The 18186-nt window shown below is 42.9% G+C and overlaps 2 protein-coding genes across 16 annotated transcripts in view; one reads left to right on the top strand and one right to left on the bottom strand.

Annotated features, from left to right (window-relative positions):
- The first annotated feature begins 9001 nt into the window (after positions 1 to 9001).
- Positions 9002 to 11067, top strand: LOC131682082 (uncharacterized). Its single transcript, XM_058963289.1, has 2 exons — positions 9002 to 10887; positions 10990 to 11067. Exon 1 carries the CDS (start codon positions 9011 to 9013, stop codon positions 10859 to 10861), a length of 1851 nt encoding a protein of 616 aa, XP_058819272.1. The 5' UTR covers positions 9002 to 9010; the 3' UTR covers positions 10862 to 10887; positions 10990 to 11067.
- A 506-nt stretch (positions 11068 to 11573) lies between these two features.
- Positions 11574 to 18186, bottom strand: part of LOC131682080 (uncharacterized) — a 75820-nt gene continuing 69207 nt past the window's right edge. For all 15 annotated transcript variants that reach the window (XM_058963274.1, XM_058963284.1, XM_058963288.1 and 12 more), the window contains 2 exons: positions 17826 to 18163; positions 11574 to 17770 (listed from right to left, as the gene is read on the bottom strand). In XM_058963274.1, the coding sequence (XP_058819257.1) occupies positions 17421 to 17770; positions 17826 to 18163 (688 nt within the window). In that variant the 3' untranslated portion in view covers positions 11574 to 17420. The remainder of the gene's footprint in view (positions 17771 to 17825; positions 18164 to 18186) is intronic.

The raw sequence follows: 18186 nt of genomic DNA, 5'->3' as shown, positions 1-18186 counted from the left end.
GCTGCTGAATTTCATTCGGTTCTGACTCTTGCTTCCGGAGTTACAGGGGTGTTAGTAAGGATACACTGGAATTTCCCATATAAATCGGTACAATCGTAATACCTCAGAGGGTAAAAACTATTGAAATGGTCACCAAATTACTTCTAATCGCAGATCTAGATCACTGATTGCCAATCAAACATTCTTTGAATATATTGTCCACTATCGACGATTCCGGAAGTCCGGAATTCCGGGCATATTCCACAAATAAAGTCACATCGGTTCATCGGTGATGACTGAACCGATTTTCTCAAACCAAGTCTCAAATGGAAGGCAAAATATGCAGTTGAGTATTGCGGCGCCGCCCCTCCCCCCCCCTCCGCCTTGCCCTTACACCTCCCTCCTTCATCACTCCCCTCCTCTTGGACCACCTTCACGCCCGCATTTCCTTCATCCACCCCGTATACCGAAATAAGATGAAGGATTTTTGACGCATCCTCCACTCCCACTCTACTAACCCCCCATTCCCTACATGTTCAAACCCATTCCACCAACCTTTCCAAATTATAATCACATGAAGATAACATTGAACTCATGCTGATTAAGCTAATTAAATATTATTCTTTTGCCTTTCTCATATAGAAAGGTTGTGCAATTGCTCCAAAAACCGACTTTTTAACCGAGGCCCGGAGGGCCGAGTCTCATATAACATTCGACTCAGTTCGCCGAGATCGCAAAATATCTGTGTATGTGTGTATGTATGTATGTATGCATGCATGTATTTATGTATGTATGTATGTATGGGTGTATGTGCGGATTTGTTAACAAAATATCCGCATCGGTTTCTCGGAGATGGCTGAACCGATTTTTACAAACTAAAATTCAAATGAAAGGTATAATATTCCCATAGGTTGCTATTGAATTTCATTTTCAACCGACATCTTGTTCCGGATTACGAGTTGAAGAGTATGGTTACAAATCAAAATTTGTTGATTTGTCCACATCGGTTTCTCGGAATTTTCTGAACCGATTTTGACAAACTTGATTTTGAATAAAAGATCCATCAGCTGCTGTTGAATTTTGTGTGGATCCGAGTTCTGGTTCCTGAATTACAGGGTGATACGTACGATCACGCAGCAAATCCCGATTCTAACGAATTCTGCGATGAATGTAAAAAGGTGAATTTTTTTTCCAAAATGTAAACACAACTGTTGAATTTGTAGATCTCGGTCACCAACAGTCATTCAAAGTCTCTTTGGCTACACTGGCCACCATCGACGGATCCGGAAGCATCCAAATTCAGAATAACGGTTATATTGGTTTCTCGAAAATGGCTAGGCCGATTTGGTCAACTTAGCCTCAAATGAAAGGTGTTGCGTCCCTGGAAACTGATATTAAATTCCATCTGCATCCGACTTTCGGCTCCGGAGTTACGGGTTGTGGAGTGCGATCACATAGAAAACTCCGATTCAAACCGATACCGCGATGAATGCAAAAAGGTGCTCTTATATATACTTACCAAGTGTAATAAGAATGAAAGACATTTCCATAATGTTATATTGTACGAACCAGCTATTAAATCATAGTTTGGAGAAATGAGAAAGGCACAATTGCACCTCTAGGTGGATTAAAACAGGTTTTTTATAAAGTAAGGGTTAAAAACTTCAAAAGCCTGGACTGTAGTGTATTGGCACTGTGTTGGACTCACGACTCACGTTCGTGCCTAACCACTAAAACAATCCTTACTTTTTACGCCCTTCTTCCCCACGGAACTACAACCTCGTATTAGTTCGTGGGGGGATTGTTGTGATTTAGTCGCACCTTTTTCTTCTGCTCTATCTCGGAGCCTCATTTGGTTCATGGAGTGGCTCGACCTATGAGCTTTGATTTAACTCTCGACTCTTCCCTTGCTTCTTGGCTCCATCTATTACGTCGCCGTTTAGCTCTCGTCCCCGTTTGGGTGTTGATTCATTGAGCCATTTAGCTCATGTTCCCGTGAGCCATTCAGCTCCCGGACTTATCTACTTGGATAGTCCCCAACGGTGAACTCACCCTCCTCCGACCGATAGTTCCCCGACGAAGGATTTTTTTCCGACACCGATACCCACTTCCTTGAGCTATTTAGCTCCCAGATTCATGGAGATCAACTCGGATATTATCCTACTCCGACTGAGAGTTCCCCGGCAACGGAATTTCTCTTGGAACCGGTGTTTGTTTCGTGAGCCATGCAGCTCCTTTTTGTCACGATTCTGTTGGGTAGTCCACGGCGGCGAATCTACCCTACGTGAATTCCCCGGCGGTAGATTGCTCCCGACACCGATGTACCTTTCTGTGAGCCATTTAGCTCACCGCTTCGTCTACTCGGTCTAGTCCCCGGCGGTGGACCTACCCTACTCAACGGGCCAGCCAGTAGGTGCTGAGGTTCATCCAGCTATTCTGGGTGGACCGTAGCTTCCGGTTCACTGGCGCCCCAACGACCCACTGCTAGCTATTCGACACGGTCTACTCGGTCTAATCCCCGGCGATGAATCTAGCCTACTCACGAGCTACCTGGTAGGGTGTCAAGGTCGGGCCTGGCGATTCCGGTGAAGCCTGATGTCCGGCTCACTGGCGCCCCGACGACGGAAACCCGGTGGTATATCGCGTACTACTCAACTGATCCCGGCGATGGACCCAGTCTACACCGTCAGAGAGTTCCCCGGCGGCGGAATTTCTCCCGAAACCCGATTTGTGGTTTCCCGGCGGCGCTCTAGTCTTTGTTGATCCCTTCGCAACTTCCTCTGCAGCTCGAAGAGTAAACTTGTAACTACTCTATTGACAGCGTCCCAGATATGCTCGTCGTGGCACATCTCTTCGACGATATGTTCCACTGTCACACCAGGCATATCCCTTCGGACATCCTCGAGTCTAGAGCATTCGAAGACCACGTGTTCCGGTGTCTCTTGCACGTTCACACACTCCGGGCAAAGGGGTGAAGAAGTGTGCCAAACCGATGCAGGTACTTCCGGAAGAATCCGTGCCCTGACAAAAACTGCGTCAAATGGAAATTCACCTCTTCATGTTTCCTATGTACCCAAGCAGACATGTTTGGGGTGAGTCGGTGGGTCCACCTCCCTTTCGCCGCGTTGTCCCACTCTTGCTGCCACTTAGCCAACGAGTTCGCTCGGACCAGTCTCCTTGCATTACGTGCATTTCTCCGCAGGTAGCATTCCACGTCATCAGCCAGAGTGATGCAGATGGGAATCATCCCGGCTATTAAGCATACCGCCTCCGACGATATCGTTCTGTATGCACTCGCGACACGAACAGCCATTAGGCGAAATGTTCCTGTCAACTTCGTCCGGTTCCGCTTTGAGTTCAGCGCAGCAGCCCAGACCGGTACGCCATACCTCAATATTGAGGATGAGACACCCGCAAGGAGACGTCTCGTGTTGGCTCTTGCTCCTCCGTGATTCGGCATGATCTTTGCCAATGCGATAGTTGTCCTCGCAGCCTTCCCACATGCATAGTCGACATGGCTGTTGTAATTTAACCGATCGTCAACCATCACACCCAGCTGCTTCAGTGAATGCATCGATGGGATGGATTGTCCTCCGACGTTGATCTCGACACGCAGGATTTTTTTAGAGTTGCTGACCAGCACTACCTCGGTGTTATGATGAGTCAGCTGCAACTTGACGTCAGCCATCCAGGTTGTAACGTATCAATTAGCCCACTATGCATACGACTGACAGCATTACGTTCAGTGCCATCTATCCGTCATAGGGAGGCTGTCTCGCGGATGGAAATGTATATCACCGAGATCTGCTCCACGCACTCCCCTTCGCTTTTCCCAAACGCTTAAAGGTCAGTTACAAACGCTAATAGGACTGAGCGAGAAGGAAAATGTTTTTGTTTTCCCAAGACTGATCATAATACTTAAGTGGAGACTGTCGCTAAACTTGTCAATATTTGTTTAGAGCGTTTAAGACATAAGCAGAAAATGAGATTATCTTACCTAATCGATCACGTTGACCAGAATGAAAACCCGCGCCAACGTGGGTTTTTTCTTGGGGCTCGTAAAGCCAAAAACTCTGCGCGTACGCATCAGAGCGCCCCTCGTCGGAAAATACGGTTACTACATAACACATCGTCGCATAGAAGATCGGCAAAATAACCACCCGCCGAGCATTACGTGTAACATCGAAACTACACTCTCAACGTGCCACCTGGCGGCGAATAGCAAACCTGTCACGAAGCATTCCGAGACGCTTGTTTTTAATTATAAAAATTCGGGGATGATTGCTACGAATCGAGCAGCCTACTAAAACTTCTGCGAGAGCGGCGTAGGGCGTCGTATCGTTCGCTTCGATGATCAGTGCATCGACCTTGTACCTCTCCCGAGAAGGCTTCCGTTTCTCTCTCTTCTCTTGCTCCTTCTTCTTTTCTTCCTTTTGTTTCCGTTCCCGCCGCTTCGCTTGCTGGCTTCCTACGATGCGCCAACCACGGTCTTTCCCAACGTTTCTCTGGTCGCTAGAGCCCTACAGCTCGCTCTTCTGCTTTTTCGGGTCCTCTTGCTCCCCCGGCGAGTCCCTCACTCTTTTGACCGAGCGAGTATTGTGGTAACTCTTCGGTGTCACCTCAGTTACTGCCGTAGCGTGTTCTGCGGCTTCCATCAGAGCTTTTTCGGCTGATTCAGCTCTCAAGAGCGCCTTCTGCTCGCGTTTAGCAGCTGTTACGGCCGATTTGATGCTCGTCACTAGCTGCTGCACCTTGTTGTGCACATTGTGCTTATCCTTCACGAACTCGTAGAGCTCATCGACCTTTTTCCTCACCTCCGTCAAGTACGACTTCTTGAATGTGGGTCATTCTGGGTGGTGTGGCTACCTGATCTCGAGGTGAACACTCGATTCGGTAATCCTATCTCACGTTGGTTTCATCGTGGCTCACTCTGTACCAAGCCGCTGCTGGTACTCGCTGTGGCTACCAGTGGCGTAACCGGTGATCTCTGCAACTTACCGCTTCTTGCAAACGCAATCGCGTCCTCCTTATTTGTTTTATTGGATGTATCCATATTGTTGGGTCCCAACTCCGGGCCGCTATCTCCTCTCGCTGCACATAGTCGCTTCTCGTGATCCCATGATTATCAATACTACCAAAATCTTAGCAGCAGGGAGGTCATGTAAGGGTTGACACTATCCTTCATGGCGAGTGATGTTCAGAGCCGGATCGGCGTAAATCGGGAATGCCCCAATCGAACCTAGTACCACCAACTAAATGGTGATCCGTATAATCGTATTCGTGATCCGTGTCCTGTCCGTTGTCATTCGCCATGGATGATAATCAGGATGTTACTAGCGTCGATCCTGATGTGCCGATTGGCACTCCGGTTGGGCTAGAAAGCTTTTATTGCTAAGATCTTAGATTAGATTAGATTAGTAGAGCCCAATCCAAACCTCACCATATCCTAGCCCAATTAGCAGTAGGTCCCGGGGGGGGGGTTCGTTAAGCCCGTCAACTCCTGTCCTTCCTGCCCCTGCTGCTCCTGTGTGTATGTGTGTGCGTATGTATGTGTGTATTATGTGTGTGTATGGGGGTCTGTGTGTATGTCACCAAAAATGTCAGTTTTCTCAGAGATGGCAGAACCGATTTTGTCTAACTCAGTCTCAAATGACGTACTCAAATGAGGTACAACGTTCCCATCGGTTACTATTGAATTTCCGATACCGGAATTACAGGGTGATGAGTATGACCACATAGCAAATCTCGATTTTAACGAATTCTGCGATGAATGTAGAATGGTGAAAAAAATTTCCAAAATGTGACCACAACTGCTTCGATTTGTAGTATTAGCATCAACGAACCGACGTGACAGAAGCATTAGAAAAGTGTCCCATACAAAATAACGATTGTTTTGAAATGAAGCGATTGCCACTTTCAAACTGTGAGAGATCGCTCCGCCATGTTTGAATAACGGCAGGCTTCTTGAATATTATAGAAGGGGTGCAATTCTCTCAGCTGCATATGTAGTGGTAATATGCATCAAAATAGCATTCAGAATTCGATGAAACGCATTTATTCTGTTACTTTATGTTCTTTTAACGGACAGTTTACGAAATAGTGCATACAAAAAATAATAAGAAGCTGGAAAAACGATCTTTAACATGAATAAAAGATAATTTGTTCATTCTAACATACCTGGTACAACGTCGATATACTTTGGATTTTGCGTTTTGTTGTTTTATCGACGAAGACTACCACGCGAACCATTACACAGATGCCGCTAGTGTAACAACGTATTTTTATTTAAACAATTAGAACAACATCTGACGCATTTTTGTTCCATGTGGCACGTCGGTTCGTCGGTGGTATTAAATCACTAACAGCCATTCAAGATCTCTTTGGCCACATTGGTCACCATTATCGGTTCCAGAAGCCCCGGCGGAAGTATTCAAATTCAGAATAACGGTTTCTTGGAAATGGCTAAACTGATTTAATCAGTTGAAAGGTATTGCGTTCCTTGACACTGATATTAAATTTCATCCCGATCAGACTTCCGGTTCCGGAGTTACGGGTTGTGGAGTCCAGTCACATAGCAAATTCCGATTCGAACAGATAACACGATGAATGCAAAGAGGTAAAATTTTTGCTAAAATTGGTTCCAAATATCTTGCATTTGCAGTTCTAGATTATTGATGGCCAACCCATACGATGAGCCTCGAAATCCTGTCGAGCGTTCACCCGCAGAAAAATCGATTTTGGGAACTCTCATATCGATTGCTCATTCGATGCGATCTCTTAAATTCGGAGGTGATTGAAAATTTCGAAAGGCTTGTCGAGCTCAATTCACAGACCCGTTTAATGTCCCTGTACTTTGACTACATGACGCAGAATGATAATCCTTCTTACAATCCCAACCGTGTGCATTTCATAACTACTTCTGAATCTACTGTTTTCTTCGACAGGTCCATGAAAGACGAAATTCGTGGAATTCCGTAAGTGGTTCCAAACATGTTTTATAATAAATTTCGAAAAGTCGACAGCTCTAAGATGTTTTTATACTGACGGACCTCGAACCTCGAAGGGTCCACTGGGAGCTACTGAGTGCTTTACCTGACAAATCTTTCCAGATTACCTTGGTGTGGGTTCCTTCTCATTGCTCCATTCCGAGCAATGAGAAGGCGGACTCCTTAGCTAAGGTGGGTGTCCTAGAAGGTGACGTTTATGAAAGACCTTCAACAAATTTTTCAGTATTACTCATCAGAGTACCCTCCAAAGTTGGCAAACCTCGTGGAGCAATGATGAACTAGGAAGCTACATTCGATAGTCCCTAAAGTATCGACGAAACCTTGGTTCAAGGGGATGGATGTGGGTCGTGACTTCATTCGAGTGATGTCCCGACTCATGGCAAATCATTACACGCTCGACACGCATCTCTGGCATTTTGGGCTCGTGAATAGTGGTATCTGCGCCTGTGGCGACGGCTGTCACGATATCGAGCATATTGTCTGGGCGTGCACCGAGTACAGTTACTCCAGGTCTCGACTAATGGACAGTCTCTGGGGTAACTATATTCTCATTTATTTAAGTTTAAAGTATCGGTGTCGTGGTGTACTAACAGTGTTGGAAGAAATAATGAATTTCTGCATTTTGATTGAACCATAACTTTTAAAACCGTTGTAACTATTTTTTGAAAACTCGTAGCTAGTTACCGTCTTCGACAAAGTTGTTAACTATAGTTTAGACTATAGTTTTATAAAGCTGGTTTTTCGTCTTTCCCGATATAAAATCCCATACAAACTTTGAACGCAATGCGCAAACGCGGGAAGCAACCGCCCGCTCCAAACCTGGCACAGGCATTTGGGACCACAAAAGGAACTCAAAAAGTGCTGTGCTGCAATATGTCATATTTGAGCCACTCTAATGGACACCCTCCCGGCCCGGGGGAGACCACATAACGTCCCGGTTCGAGATGTTATGGCAAGCCGCGATCTCCTCTATACGTCCCTCGTCTCCCCAGAATTAAATTGCCCCTTTCATTTTTATCATTCTCAGTAGTGCTCTCTTCCGCCTGTACGAAGGCTTGATGCGACTATAAGGCGACACCAAACATCTCTGTCGCATGAACCAACAAATACGGGACCTACAGCACAAACATCACACGTGCAACTCGAAGTCTTTCCGATCCGTCTCTGAGCCGTACAACGATGTCGTCTGGAGGAACCCCAGCCGACTCTAGGAGGACCACCCGGCGTCCCAGTACATAATTCCTCCTGATAAAGGCCACCCGAGTCTGTAATCTATGCTGTTGATCCCCGATGGCTTAAACTGAAAGTTAATAATTTTCTCCCCTGACATCCTTGTCTACCCTCCCTCCCCTGACCTGACCTTACAACCAGAAGTATCACTAAAGAAATCGCATATAAATATGGCTACGTTGGCAGAAAACTAATGCAACAGTACCAGAAGGCATCGATCAAGCTTGCAAAATCTAACAATCGCATGAAGTTTTTGCTGAATTGCAGAAAGAACAAGGTGATTCCGACCTGCCTAAAATACAAAGTGCAAATCAACCTGAGTATGGACCGATCCCGACGCGAGCTGGATAAAGTGCTGTTCAAGCAAAAAATTCGCATCATCAGCATAATGGTCGCCGATACAAAGCGGACGCTGGTTGAACTGAGAAGATTGAAAACCCACCATCTCCATCGAATGGAACTCAGGTTCGACCAAGTGGATGTCCAGCGGGTGAAGAAAATGGTGGGCAACAAATCAACGGTGGTATATAATTCCTCGAGAGCGAGAGAGAAACAAAAAATCCAATCGCTAAAAAACCGGAGAATTGAAGAGCTTACCCACGGTGAGCAATGGATAGAAAACACCACCAATACTCCTATACCCGATTTCCTGGAGAGAACTTTGAAGCTGGGTCCAAACTTCAATGTTCAAAATAATAGAAGCATCCCTTACGTTGAGCTGATATCGGAATTGGAAAAAAACGGCAAAATTCAAGGAAAACGCAGATGAAATAAGGACAGAAGTTTCCACGGCTATGATAAACTATATGAACTACAAGAAACAACCGAGACATGACGAAAACGAGTGGATAGCAAAAGATCTCAGGAACAGTAAGAAATTTCTGGTAGACAACCCTAATTTGCTAATCACTAGGGCAGATAAAGGTAACAAAACCGTTATTCTCACATCAGAGGAGTATGAACGGAAGATGGCGGACCTCCTGAGCGACAGCACCACATACAAACAAATAAAATCAGACCCCACAACTAAGGTGCTGAAGAAAATCGGTGTATTAGTGGATGGGTGGCGTAACAGCAAATTCATCGATCTTCGTACGCACAGGAAGATGAAAGCATCAAGCTGTAACCCACCCCGAATATATGGGTTACCAAAAATACACAAAGAGAACAGACCACTCCGACCGGTAGTTTCGACCATTGGATCCGCAACATACAATGTGGCCCAATTTCTTTCTGGAATCATTGGGAATATTGTCGGGAAAACGGACTATCATGTCAAAAACAGCTTTGAGTTCGCGGAACAAATAACAGAAACACAGATCGCTGAGGATGAAATGCTGTTCTCTTTGGACGTCACGTCGTTGTACACGAATATACCTGTTAGCTTTGCTTTGGAATGCTTGAACGATAGATGGGAGGAGGTAACGAAGCACACATTTATCGACCAACACAGTTTCATGGAGGCCGTTAAGCTTGTGTTGGAATCAACGTTTTTTGTACACCGAGGCACAGTATACGCACAAACTTTCGGAGTACCAATGGGATCCCCACTTTCACCTGTCATGGCAAATCTGGTAATGGAACGCCTGGAACAACAATGTTTAGCATCATTAGAAGAGAGCCAAATTCAACTAAAGGTCTACCGCCGATACGTTGATGACTGCTTTTGTGTGGCAAGAAAGGAACACATTCAAGAAATTTTAGCATCGTTTAACAGTTTCCACAGTAAACTTCAGTTCGCCATTGAAGAAGAAGAAAATGGAAAGCTGAAATTTCTTGACATGATGCTAACAAGAAACCAGAATCGCATTGAACGGATATGGCTACCTAAACAATCCGAGGGCAGATATCTGGATTTTAATTCAGAAAGTCCATACTCGCATAAATGCAACACGGCAATTGCACTCGTCGATCGAGCAATAAAACTCTCCGATTGCAAAAACCGGCCAGTAGCTATTAAAACGGCTAAAAACATTTTGCGAGTAAACCATTACCCGGATTGGTTTGTCCACAAAATTCTGAAGGAACGAGTACACAAACATTACAACAGCCTTCAAACTGGAAAAGACAAAACAACGGAAGTGACGTACGCGTCAGTTCCGTATGTCCCGGGCCTCAGCGAAAAATTGGCGAAAATTTTCAAAAAACATAACACAAGACTTGCGTTTAAGCCGAGAGATAAAATTAAAAATCGAATTTTTACCAAACTGAAGGACCCGATTCCACCAGGAAAACAGAAGAACGTAGTGTACTCGATTCCCTGTGGTACAGATGATGGTAAGGTATACATTGGACAAACGGGGAGGAAACTGGAAACGAGAGTAGCGGAACACAAAAATGACGCAAAGAAGAATGATGCCAGAACGGGACTATCACAACACACACTACAAGTCGGACACATCTTCGACTTCGCTAATACGCAGATACTTGAGCGAATAGAAAACCAGGAGAGCAGAACGACGGCCGAAATGTTCCATATCAAAATGCTGGGGGAAGACAAAACCGTAAACCTCCAGAGAGAATGCGGAACGTTCTGTACAACGTACGATGGGCTGGTAACCAAGCTTCGACAGTGTGTGAATAACGATGAAAGCAGACAGCCGAACAGGACAAATCGTTCGTCAGTCGGCAGAAGATGTGCATGAATGGAGTGTGTTTGGAGTGAATTCATGTGAGTTTGAACGTTAATTTGTAATGTGTTGTGAAAGCTTTGTAATCGTTTGTGAATTATTGTAATTTAATGTGAATATTTTTTCAAAATAAATGTTTGTAGGCGTCCGACGATGGCTGAAGCATAGTAGGCCGAAACGTTACGTAACGACGAAGAAAACTGGTATCGTTTTTAATTTCACCGAGAAAAATCAACAAACAGAATACATAACATTTCTGGGAATATGTTTTATATTGAAGGGAAGATTGTTGGCAAATCAATGGTTTTGGACATTTTCAGTGCACATACGGGTCCGCCAATATGCCAGAATGAAAATTTTTTAAACTTGCTGGAAATGAGCAGGTACCGCGCAGTAGGAATTCGCGTAGTAGGAATCTGCGTTGTAGGTACGGATCCAACTGTTGTCAAATTTTTGAGTGAGTACAAATCCTCACATAAATAAAAAGGCGAACATTATACTCCTGCAGTAGCAGATAAAGGGTTAAGTCGCCGGGAAACTCTAAGCTTGCTCATATGACCCTATTCCACGCTTTTCTAAACTTTCTTCCTTCAAATCCTTGCTCTCCCTTGAGTACTGTGGCTCTTAATATTGAAAATATACCTAACCTTCCAGGCCCTTGCTAATTAAGTGCCGTTACAATAGTTAAACATTATAAGGAATTTCTTTCGCAACAGAATTCGACAACTTCAGTAGCATCGGTAGCATTGTTGTTGTATATATAATTTTCCCAGAATCTCTGTTTTTGTTATATAATAATACACACATACAAATTAAAAGTAACAAATATAATAAATATGACTTAAAAGAGTTTACATCAAAAATGGCTTAGATTTTGAACGTTTTCCATCAGCACAGCTGTTCTGTTATGGTTTGTTAATTTGCAACTAGAGGTGTCGCATTCTGTTTTTAATTGGTCAAATTTCTTACGTCCCCGCGATCTCTCCCACTCTTTCCAAACCAACCTCAATCGGTTTATCGTTCCACTATGACTGGTTGAAGTATAGCGACATGAGAATGTTACATGAACTGATTTTTGCAACATCTATGGATTTAAAGATGACTGATCTGGTAGAGTGTTGTTTTTTGTTCTTGTGTGTTTCTTACTTTGGTACAATAACAACAGGGATGACTGGGGAACAAAGATCGGACTCTACTGTGAAATGCATTGGTCATTGCTTTCATTCTTTCTGCTGGATTAACCTCGAAAAGTGAGAAAAATACACTGAATTAAGTCTTATACGTAACGGCTTGATTGTAGCTTTTGGGTGTTTCCAACTCTTCACCATTTCAGTTGTTGCTATGATTTTATTAATTAAACACTACGATCATTGTTTGCCTAACGATTTTTTGTTTGTTTGGTTTTAAAGGACCAGCCTTATCCCTCATACCAGATGAGCTTGGTTAGTGGTTTTGTTTTTCGCTACTTAGTTGTCCCTTCTTTTAATTAAGGTATGCTTTGGTATTTTTGGTTGCTCAATCAGTTTTATACTCGTGTGTTCGGTAGTTTGTCTTCTTTTGTAACTGGTATGGTAGATAGTAAAAATAACAATAATCAAAGAAATGCACAAGATTAGTTTTATCAATTGAAAAGCTCCGTCTATATTGTGTAAGAAATTATAAAACCGATAAAAAAAATTATTATCTTTATATAAATTATACCTGAAATAAGCATTGAAATTCAATCAACTCTGTATGAATTATTACTGGCAATTGTTACTGAATAGGAAGAAATAGAGTTACAAGTTTTGTGCGACCTAAATTATTATTATAAGATTCAAAAATTAATCTCACTAACAGATAAAGACAATGGAAGCCTAACATCTTCTAATGAGGAAGATAGTAAAAATACTAGAAACAAGCATTTCCACCATCGGCTATTGGCGTAGTAACAAAAGTTGTTGTGCATTTGTTTAAGTTTTAATTAAATGAATATTTAACAATTATGTGCTTTAGGTGAGAATGACAATTGTCATTCTACATGATTCAACGCTCTGGCTCTGTACACTGCTACACCCCTCGAAATCGTATGCATATTTCTGCTTAGTTCAGTGAATTATTCGGCTGTATCGTTTGCTTCGGTGTTCGATCGCAGAATTCACCCACACGCGCAAACCAATTTTAGATTTCTTACCGCTAATGATTATGTTTAGACACATTCTTAAAGGTATGAATCTGTTATTTTGATTTCTTTGTTTTCGAATGTTTTTGTGACGCTAGCTTGTTGCTATTGGATATAGTAGTCATTCTTTCCGCTTTGCTAAACTTCGACACTAAATGTGGATCTGATACTAATTAATGTTTTATTTCTGCTAATAATTTATCGCACGATTACACCGATTAGAAGCTATTCACAGAGTTCTGATTCATCATGACAAATGTTTTGTAGCAAAATCATCCATTTGTTAATGAGCGTTCTAAGCATGGCTGTATACAGAACTGTTGGCCCATAGCATGATTAAAAGAAGTGAGTTGTTTGGCTGTGCTAGTTTTAAAGCCCTTACACAAAGTTCGTACTTTGAGTTGAATTCGGTGATGTATAGCTTAGTACATGGGACGCTCTAGATTCGATATACGTTTAGTTATGACTTGTTCAACCAGATTGCAAATATAATGTTCTCCGCCAACATAAACTAACACAGTGTATGTTTGATCGCATCTGTTCGTTAAGGATTTTTAGAAATAACAATATTTCATCGATTTGGCAATGTTCAGACTAATGTGTGTCATATTTTGGTCACCTGCTTTTCCATGATCCTACCTAGATGTGTTTTGATTATTCGGTGATGTATTTGTGAGATTAATCGGTACATCGTTTTGAAATCTTATATCAAGATCAATAATTGCCGTTGAACCAAAATCAATCATTAGTCATCTATTCCCGAATCATACATTCTTCCTATTGGTATTTCGTATGAAGCGGCGTTGGACGAACCACGATTCTGTCAACGCCACTCTGGTGGTACGGATTCCAAACAACAGAACAATATTCTAGTGTTGAACGAACCAGCGCGCAATAGAGTGTTTTTAAACAGTCCCTAAAGTTTTTCGCTATTCGTAAAATGAACCCAAGCTGTCTTGAAACCTTACCCACGATGTATGAAGTATGGGGTTTGCGCGTTAGTGATGAACCCATGATGACTCTGAGATACTTAACGCGTTTCAGAAACCCCATACTTGAACGATTACATTCAGCACCACTCGCCGCTAACCGGAAGAAAACCTAGGCCAACTCAGACTACTGCTGGGTAAGCTTCCCGAGTCTGCTCTACGTAACTATTATTTAACAAGGTTTGTCTGCCTGTTAGCCTTTTTGTGCCACGAGTCATGAACTGCACTACACCGAAGACCCGTTTTTATTAGCTCCTTTGGTGTGTTTTTTGGTTGACAAAATGGGGGCAATGACAAAACATATTTATTCATTCACTTTAATAAACCGAAGCTGATAAACTATACAACATTAGTCCGTAGACATAACCTTATAATACTGGCTGTCTAACGAAATCGGGTCAAAAATCTGACAAAATTGGGGACTGATAAAAACGGATTTTCACTGTAATTGCAAACAACTAGGACACACACTGTAGCCATAAGGTTTGTTGTGGGAAACGTGGTGGGAATCATGGGCATATTTCCTGTGAAAGAAATGTCGAAAAGTGTCCCTACTGTGTGGAAAGTCCACATGATCCCTCGACATGTACCGCGTACAAACAGCGCGAAGAGAAACTGAAGTGTTCCCTTCATGGATGCTCTAAGCGATCTTTTGCAAAAATGCTAAAGACAGCTACGCCTCTGACCACTACGAATATGTATATTAATTTTTCTACTGATGTATGCGTCTTGACAACTCCCAGGAAGGAACATATCCTGCTGTACCTATAAGCAATAGAAAAAGGAGGATTATTTCTTCTTTGAAGCTTTGTTGAACACAATAGGGTGCCCCTTCAAGATCTTCAAAGAAAACCAGCTAGAGGAAGTACAGGTACAAAGCAGAAGCCAGTAGCTCTTGCTCTACGACAGTGATTCTCAACCTGGAGTCTGCGGACCCCTAGGGGGTCGTCAAGTCATTGATGGGAGTCCGGGAAGAAAAATCTATTTTCCGAGTGCATAATGAACTGAACAAACTGAAAATAACATATGGATAGCACACAAAATCGATGCTTCTCCGTGACGGTCCGCAGCAGCCCAAGGTGATTCCTAAGGGGTTCGTGGTACGAAAAAGATTGAGAACCGCTGCTCTAGGAAATTCCTGGGATATTAAAATCCCATATGCCCTCTATATAACAGTGAAAGAAAGAAGCACTCGATCTATAAAATTCTCTGACAACATAGACCGGATCTTCACAGCTTTTTACATTTCTGGCCCTCTTAAAAGCGTCCTGATAACTTTTCTAACCGCAATAAAAACATTCTTTATGCAGTTGACTGCAAAATGGCCCATCTTCAACGCGTTTATAGCATTCGATCCCTAATTAACCGAACGAAGTGGAGGATTTGATCACTATTCAACAGTGGAATTACAGAAGCATTATCCCGAAAACTGAATCGTTGAAAATTTCAATAAATAAGAAGGAGTAATGTTGGAAATCAATCGTTCTCTCAATCGAATTAATCTCACCCCGTCACCTTGACAAATTAGAAGTAATGGTTAAAAATCAAGTATTTGAATTGCAGATGAGATCTCAACCTCATTTGTGACCTAAGATGGACTGAAGCAAGGCGATACACTTTCAAATTTGCTGCTGAATATTGCTCCTGAAAGAGTTATTAGGAGAGTTTGCATGCACAGGAACGGAACTATCATCACTAGGTCACATATGCTCCTTGGTTTTGCGGACGATATTGATGTAATTGGAATCGATCGTAGAACAGTGGAAGCCTTCGTGCCTTTTAAGAGGGAGACAGCGAGGAAAGGCTTAGTCATCAACGCAGCCAAGACGAGTTACATGGTCGCAGGTAAAGAGAGAGGCAGGTGTAGTAGTGTTGGTTCCGAAGTAGTGCTTGATGGTGACGTGTTTAAAGTGGTCGTAGAATTCGTGTAGCTTGGTACACTTGTGACTTACGACAACGTGAAGTAAAAAGGCGTATTGCAGCTGCCAACCGGGCCTTTTACGGTCTACGTGAGCAGAGTAGGTCCCGCAACTTGCAAATGTCAACAAAATTCCTCTTATACATGACACTGATCCTCCCTGCCGCTTTTTATGGCCACGAAGCGTGGAGGTTGAAGGAGGCAGATAGAAGAGCTTTCGGAGTATTGGAGCGTAAAGTGCTGCGGACAATATTCGACGGGATGTGCGAAAATGGAATGTGGCACAGACGAATGAATCATGAGTTGTACCAAGTATACAAAACTGCGATTTTGTTAAACTGATAAAATAAGGCTGACTGCAATGGCCTGGTCATGTGGTACGAATGTCGGAAGAAAGAATTGCAAAAACAACATTCAGCAGGAAGCAAGGAAGAAGACGCCAACTTCGTGGGAGGCCACGAACACGGTGGCTATACGCAGTGGAAGAGGACCTGAGATCCCTGAACGTTCGGGGGAACTGGAAGGAAGCCGCCCAAGTCCTACAAAGATGGAGCTCTACGATATGGCCGGCATTGGCGAGATTTTGCTGTAGCCAACAAGGTATCACGGTAGGTAACTGCCACAGTACAACACGGCGTTTCCTTCGTAACGATAATCAATCTACTTCACCTCACGAGCTGTATAATAACTTCAATATGATCATTTGGAACACTGTTGAAATGACACGACAGCATAACACTGAATGACTGACCAAACCTAGTTGTATTTTTATGGACGACACGACCTACATCATGGCAGACTTTTGCTAGTTTTCGGAATGGAAATACTATACTGCTTTCTTCCAAGTTGGCTGTTCCACAAAAGATACACGAGGAAATTTTAGGATTAGCAAAATAATCTCTAATCAGGCAAGCAATTTGTGGCAAGCATTTCTGTTGATCCTATAATGGAATTACATTCCCAGAAAGTTTAGTGAAATCAGTAAAAATTATATATGTAATTTTAATGCAGAAAAAATATCGACGCTATACAACTTACGTGATCTATGCAACATTACTAAGTAGAATCATTTATAACATTTCAACAGCCAATATTTGACACACACATTTAATCTTTTAGATTTCCTTGTGAATTATTTTGCTTTCTGAAATAATATTTGCGACCAACATTTGTAGTTGTCTGTCTTCGCACTCTGGTCCGAAACCGCCGCACAGAAGTGCACTGGGGCTAAAAACATTTTGAGAAACTTAATTAGGTAGATGCAAAACTTTCCATACTTGCGACATGCTCTACAATACATTCCTTTTTTAAGAAATTGAAAAGGGCTATAGAAAATCTAACTTCTAAAGAAACAAAAATGAGCTTGTCAATTCACAATTATAGATTGTTTTGGCTCCAAACAACTAAGTTCCTCAAAATCGTAAACCACTGTGCGCCGCTCGTACCTGAATACTGCAAACTCACAATAAATACTAAATCTTCAACAAAAACAACTGTCTACACAATTTACTGTCTTAAATCGAACACCTTTCCGGTATTCTCTGGCTTTCCATAGACAACCGATTTGGCCGAACTTTCCGCATCCTGATTGTTTCCTCCCCGCAACTTCAACGTTACGATGTTGGCTCTGTTTTCGAGAGCGATTGCCAGATATCGCCCTCCAGTTAAAATCTCGCACGTTGTTATCTTTTCCTGCGGAGTGTACACAGCCATCGGGTTTCCACTGTCCAGCTCCCAGAGCCGCACAGACATGTCGCGACCTTCCTTATCACTAGAAAGTAAAACTTTTCCGGACGGGTCTAACTTTAAAATAGTAACTGGTGCGCAGTGACCAGTTAGTGTGCAGCGGCAATTTCCTAATGGGAAAAATGAGATAGTTAACCAAAAAATATATATTTTCATAGTTAATACCTGTAACTAAATCCCATATCAGGATCCGTGCGTCTTCGAGCCCAGCGATGACGCAAGTATTTGCCTGAGAGATTGCCAGAGATACGGTGTTGCAAGCCGGTTTCCATTTTTTAAACAGAGTACCACTCTGCAGATCATACACTACGATAAAGTTAGGACTAGGTTCTGCTAATTCTTTGGCGACCACGCACACGTAGGATCCTTCGTGCGTAATTGCCGATAGAGATGTTATGAAGTCATGGTGTGGTATCCTTAGATCATACAGAAGCTTTTTCTGGGATAAATGCCAAACAAGCAACGGAAATGGCTTTTGTGTTTCATCTCCGCATACTAAAATCCTGCAAAGATGACGTTTCTATAA

Source organism: Topomyia yanbarensis, chromosome 2 (genome assembly GCF_030247195.1).
Source record: "Topomyia yanbarensis strain Yona2022 chromosome 2, ASM3024719v1, whole genome shotgun sequence".
NCBI lineage: Eukaryota > Metazoa > Arthropoda > Insecta > Diptera > Culicidae > Topomyia > Topomyia yanbarensis.
This window is presented reverse-complemented; position numbering and strand designations above follow the sequence as displayed.

Coding starts and splice junctions, on each gene's coding strand:
- LOC131682082 (XM_058963289.1), top strand. CDS start 9,011: ATGATAAACTATATGAACTACAAGAAACAACCGAGACATGACGAAAAC.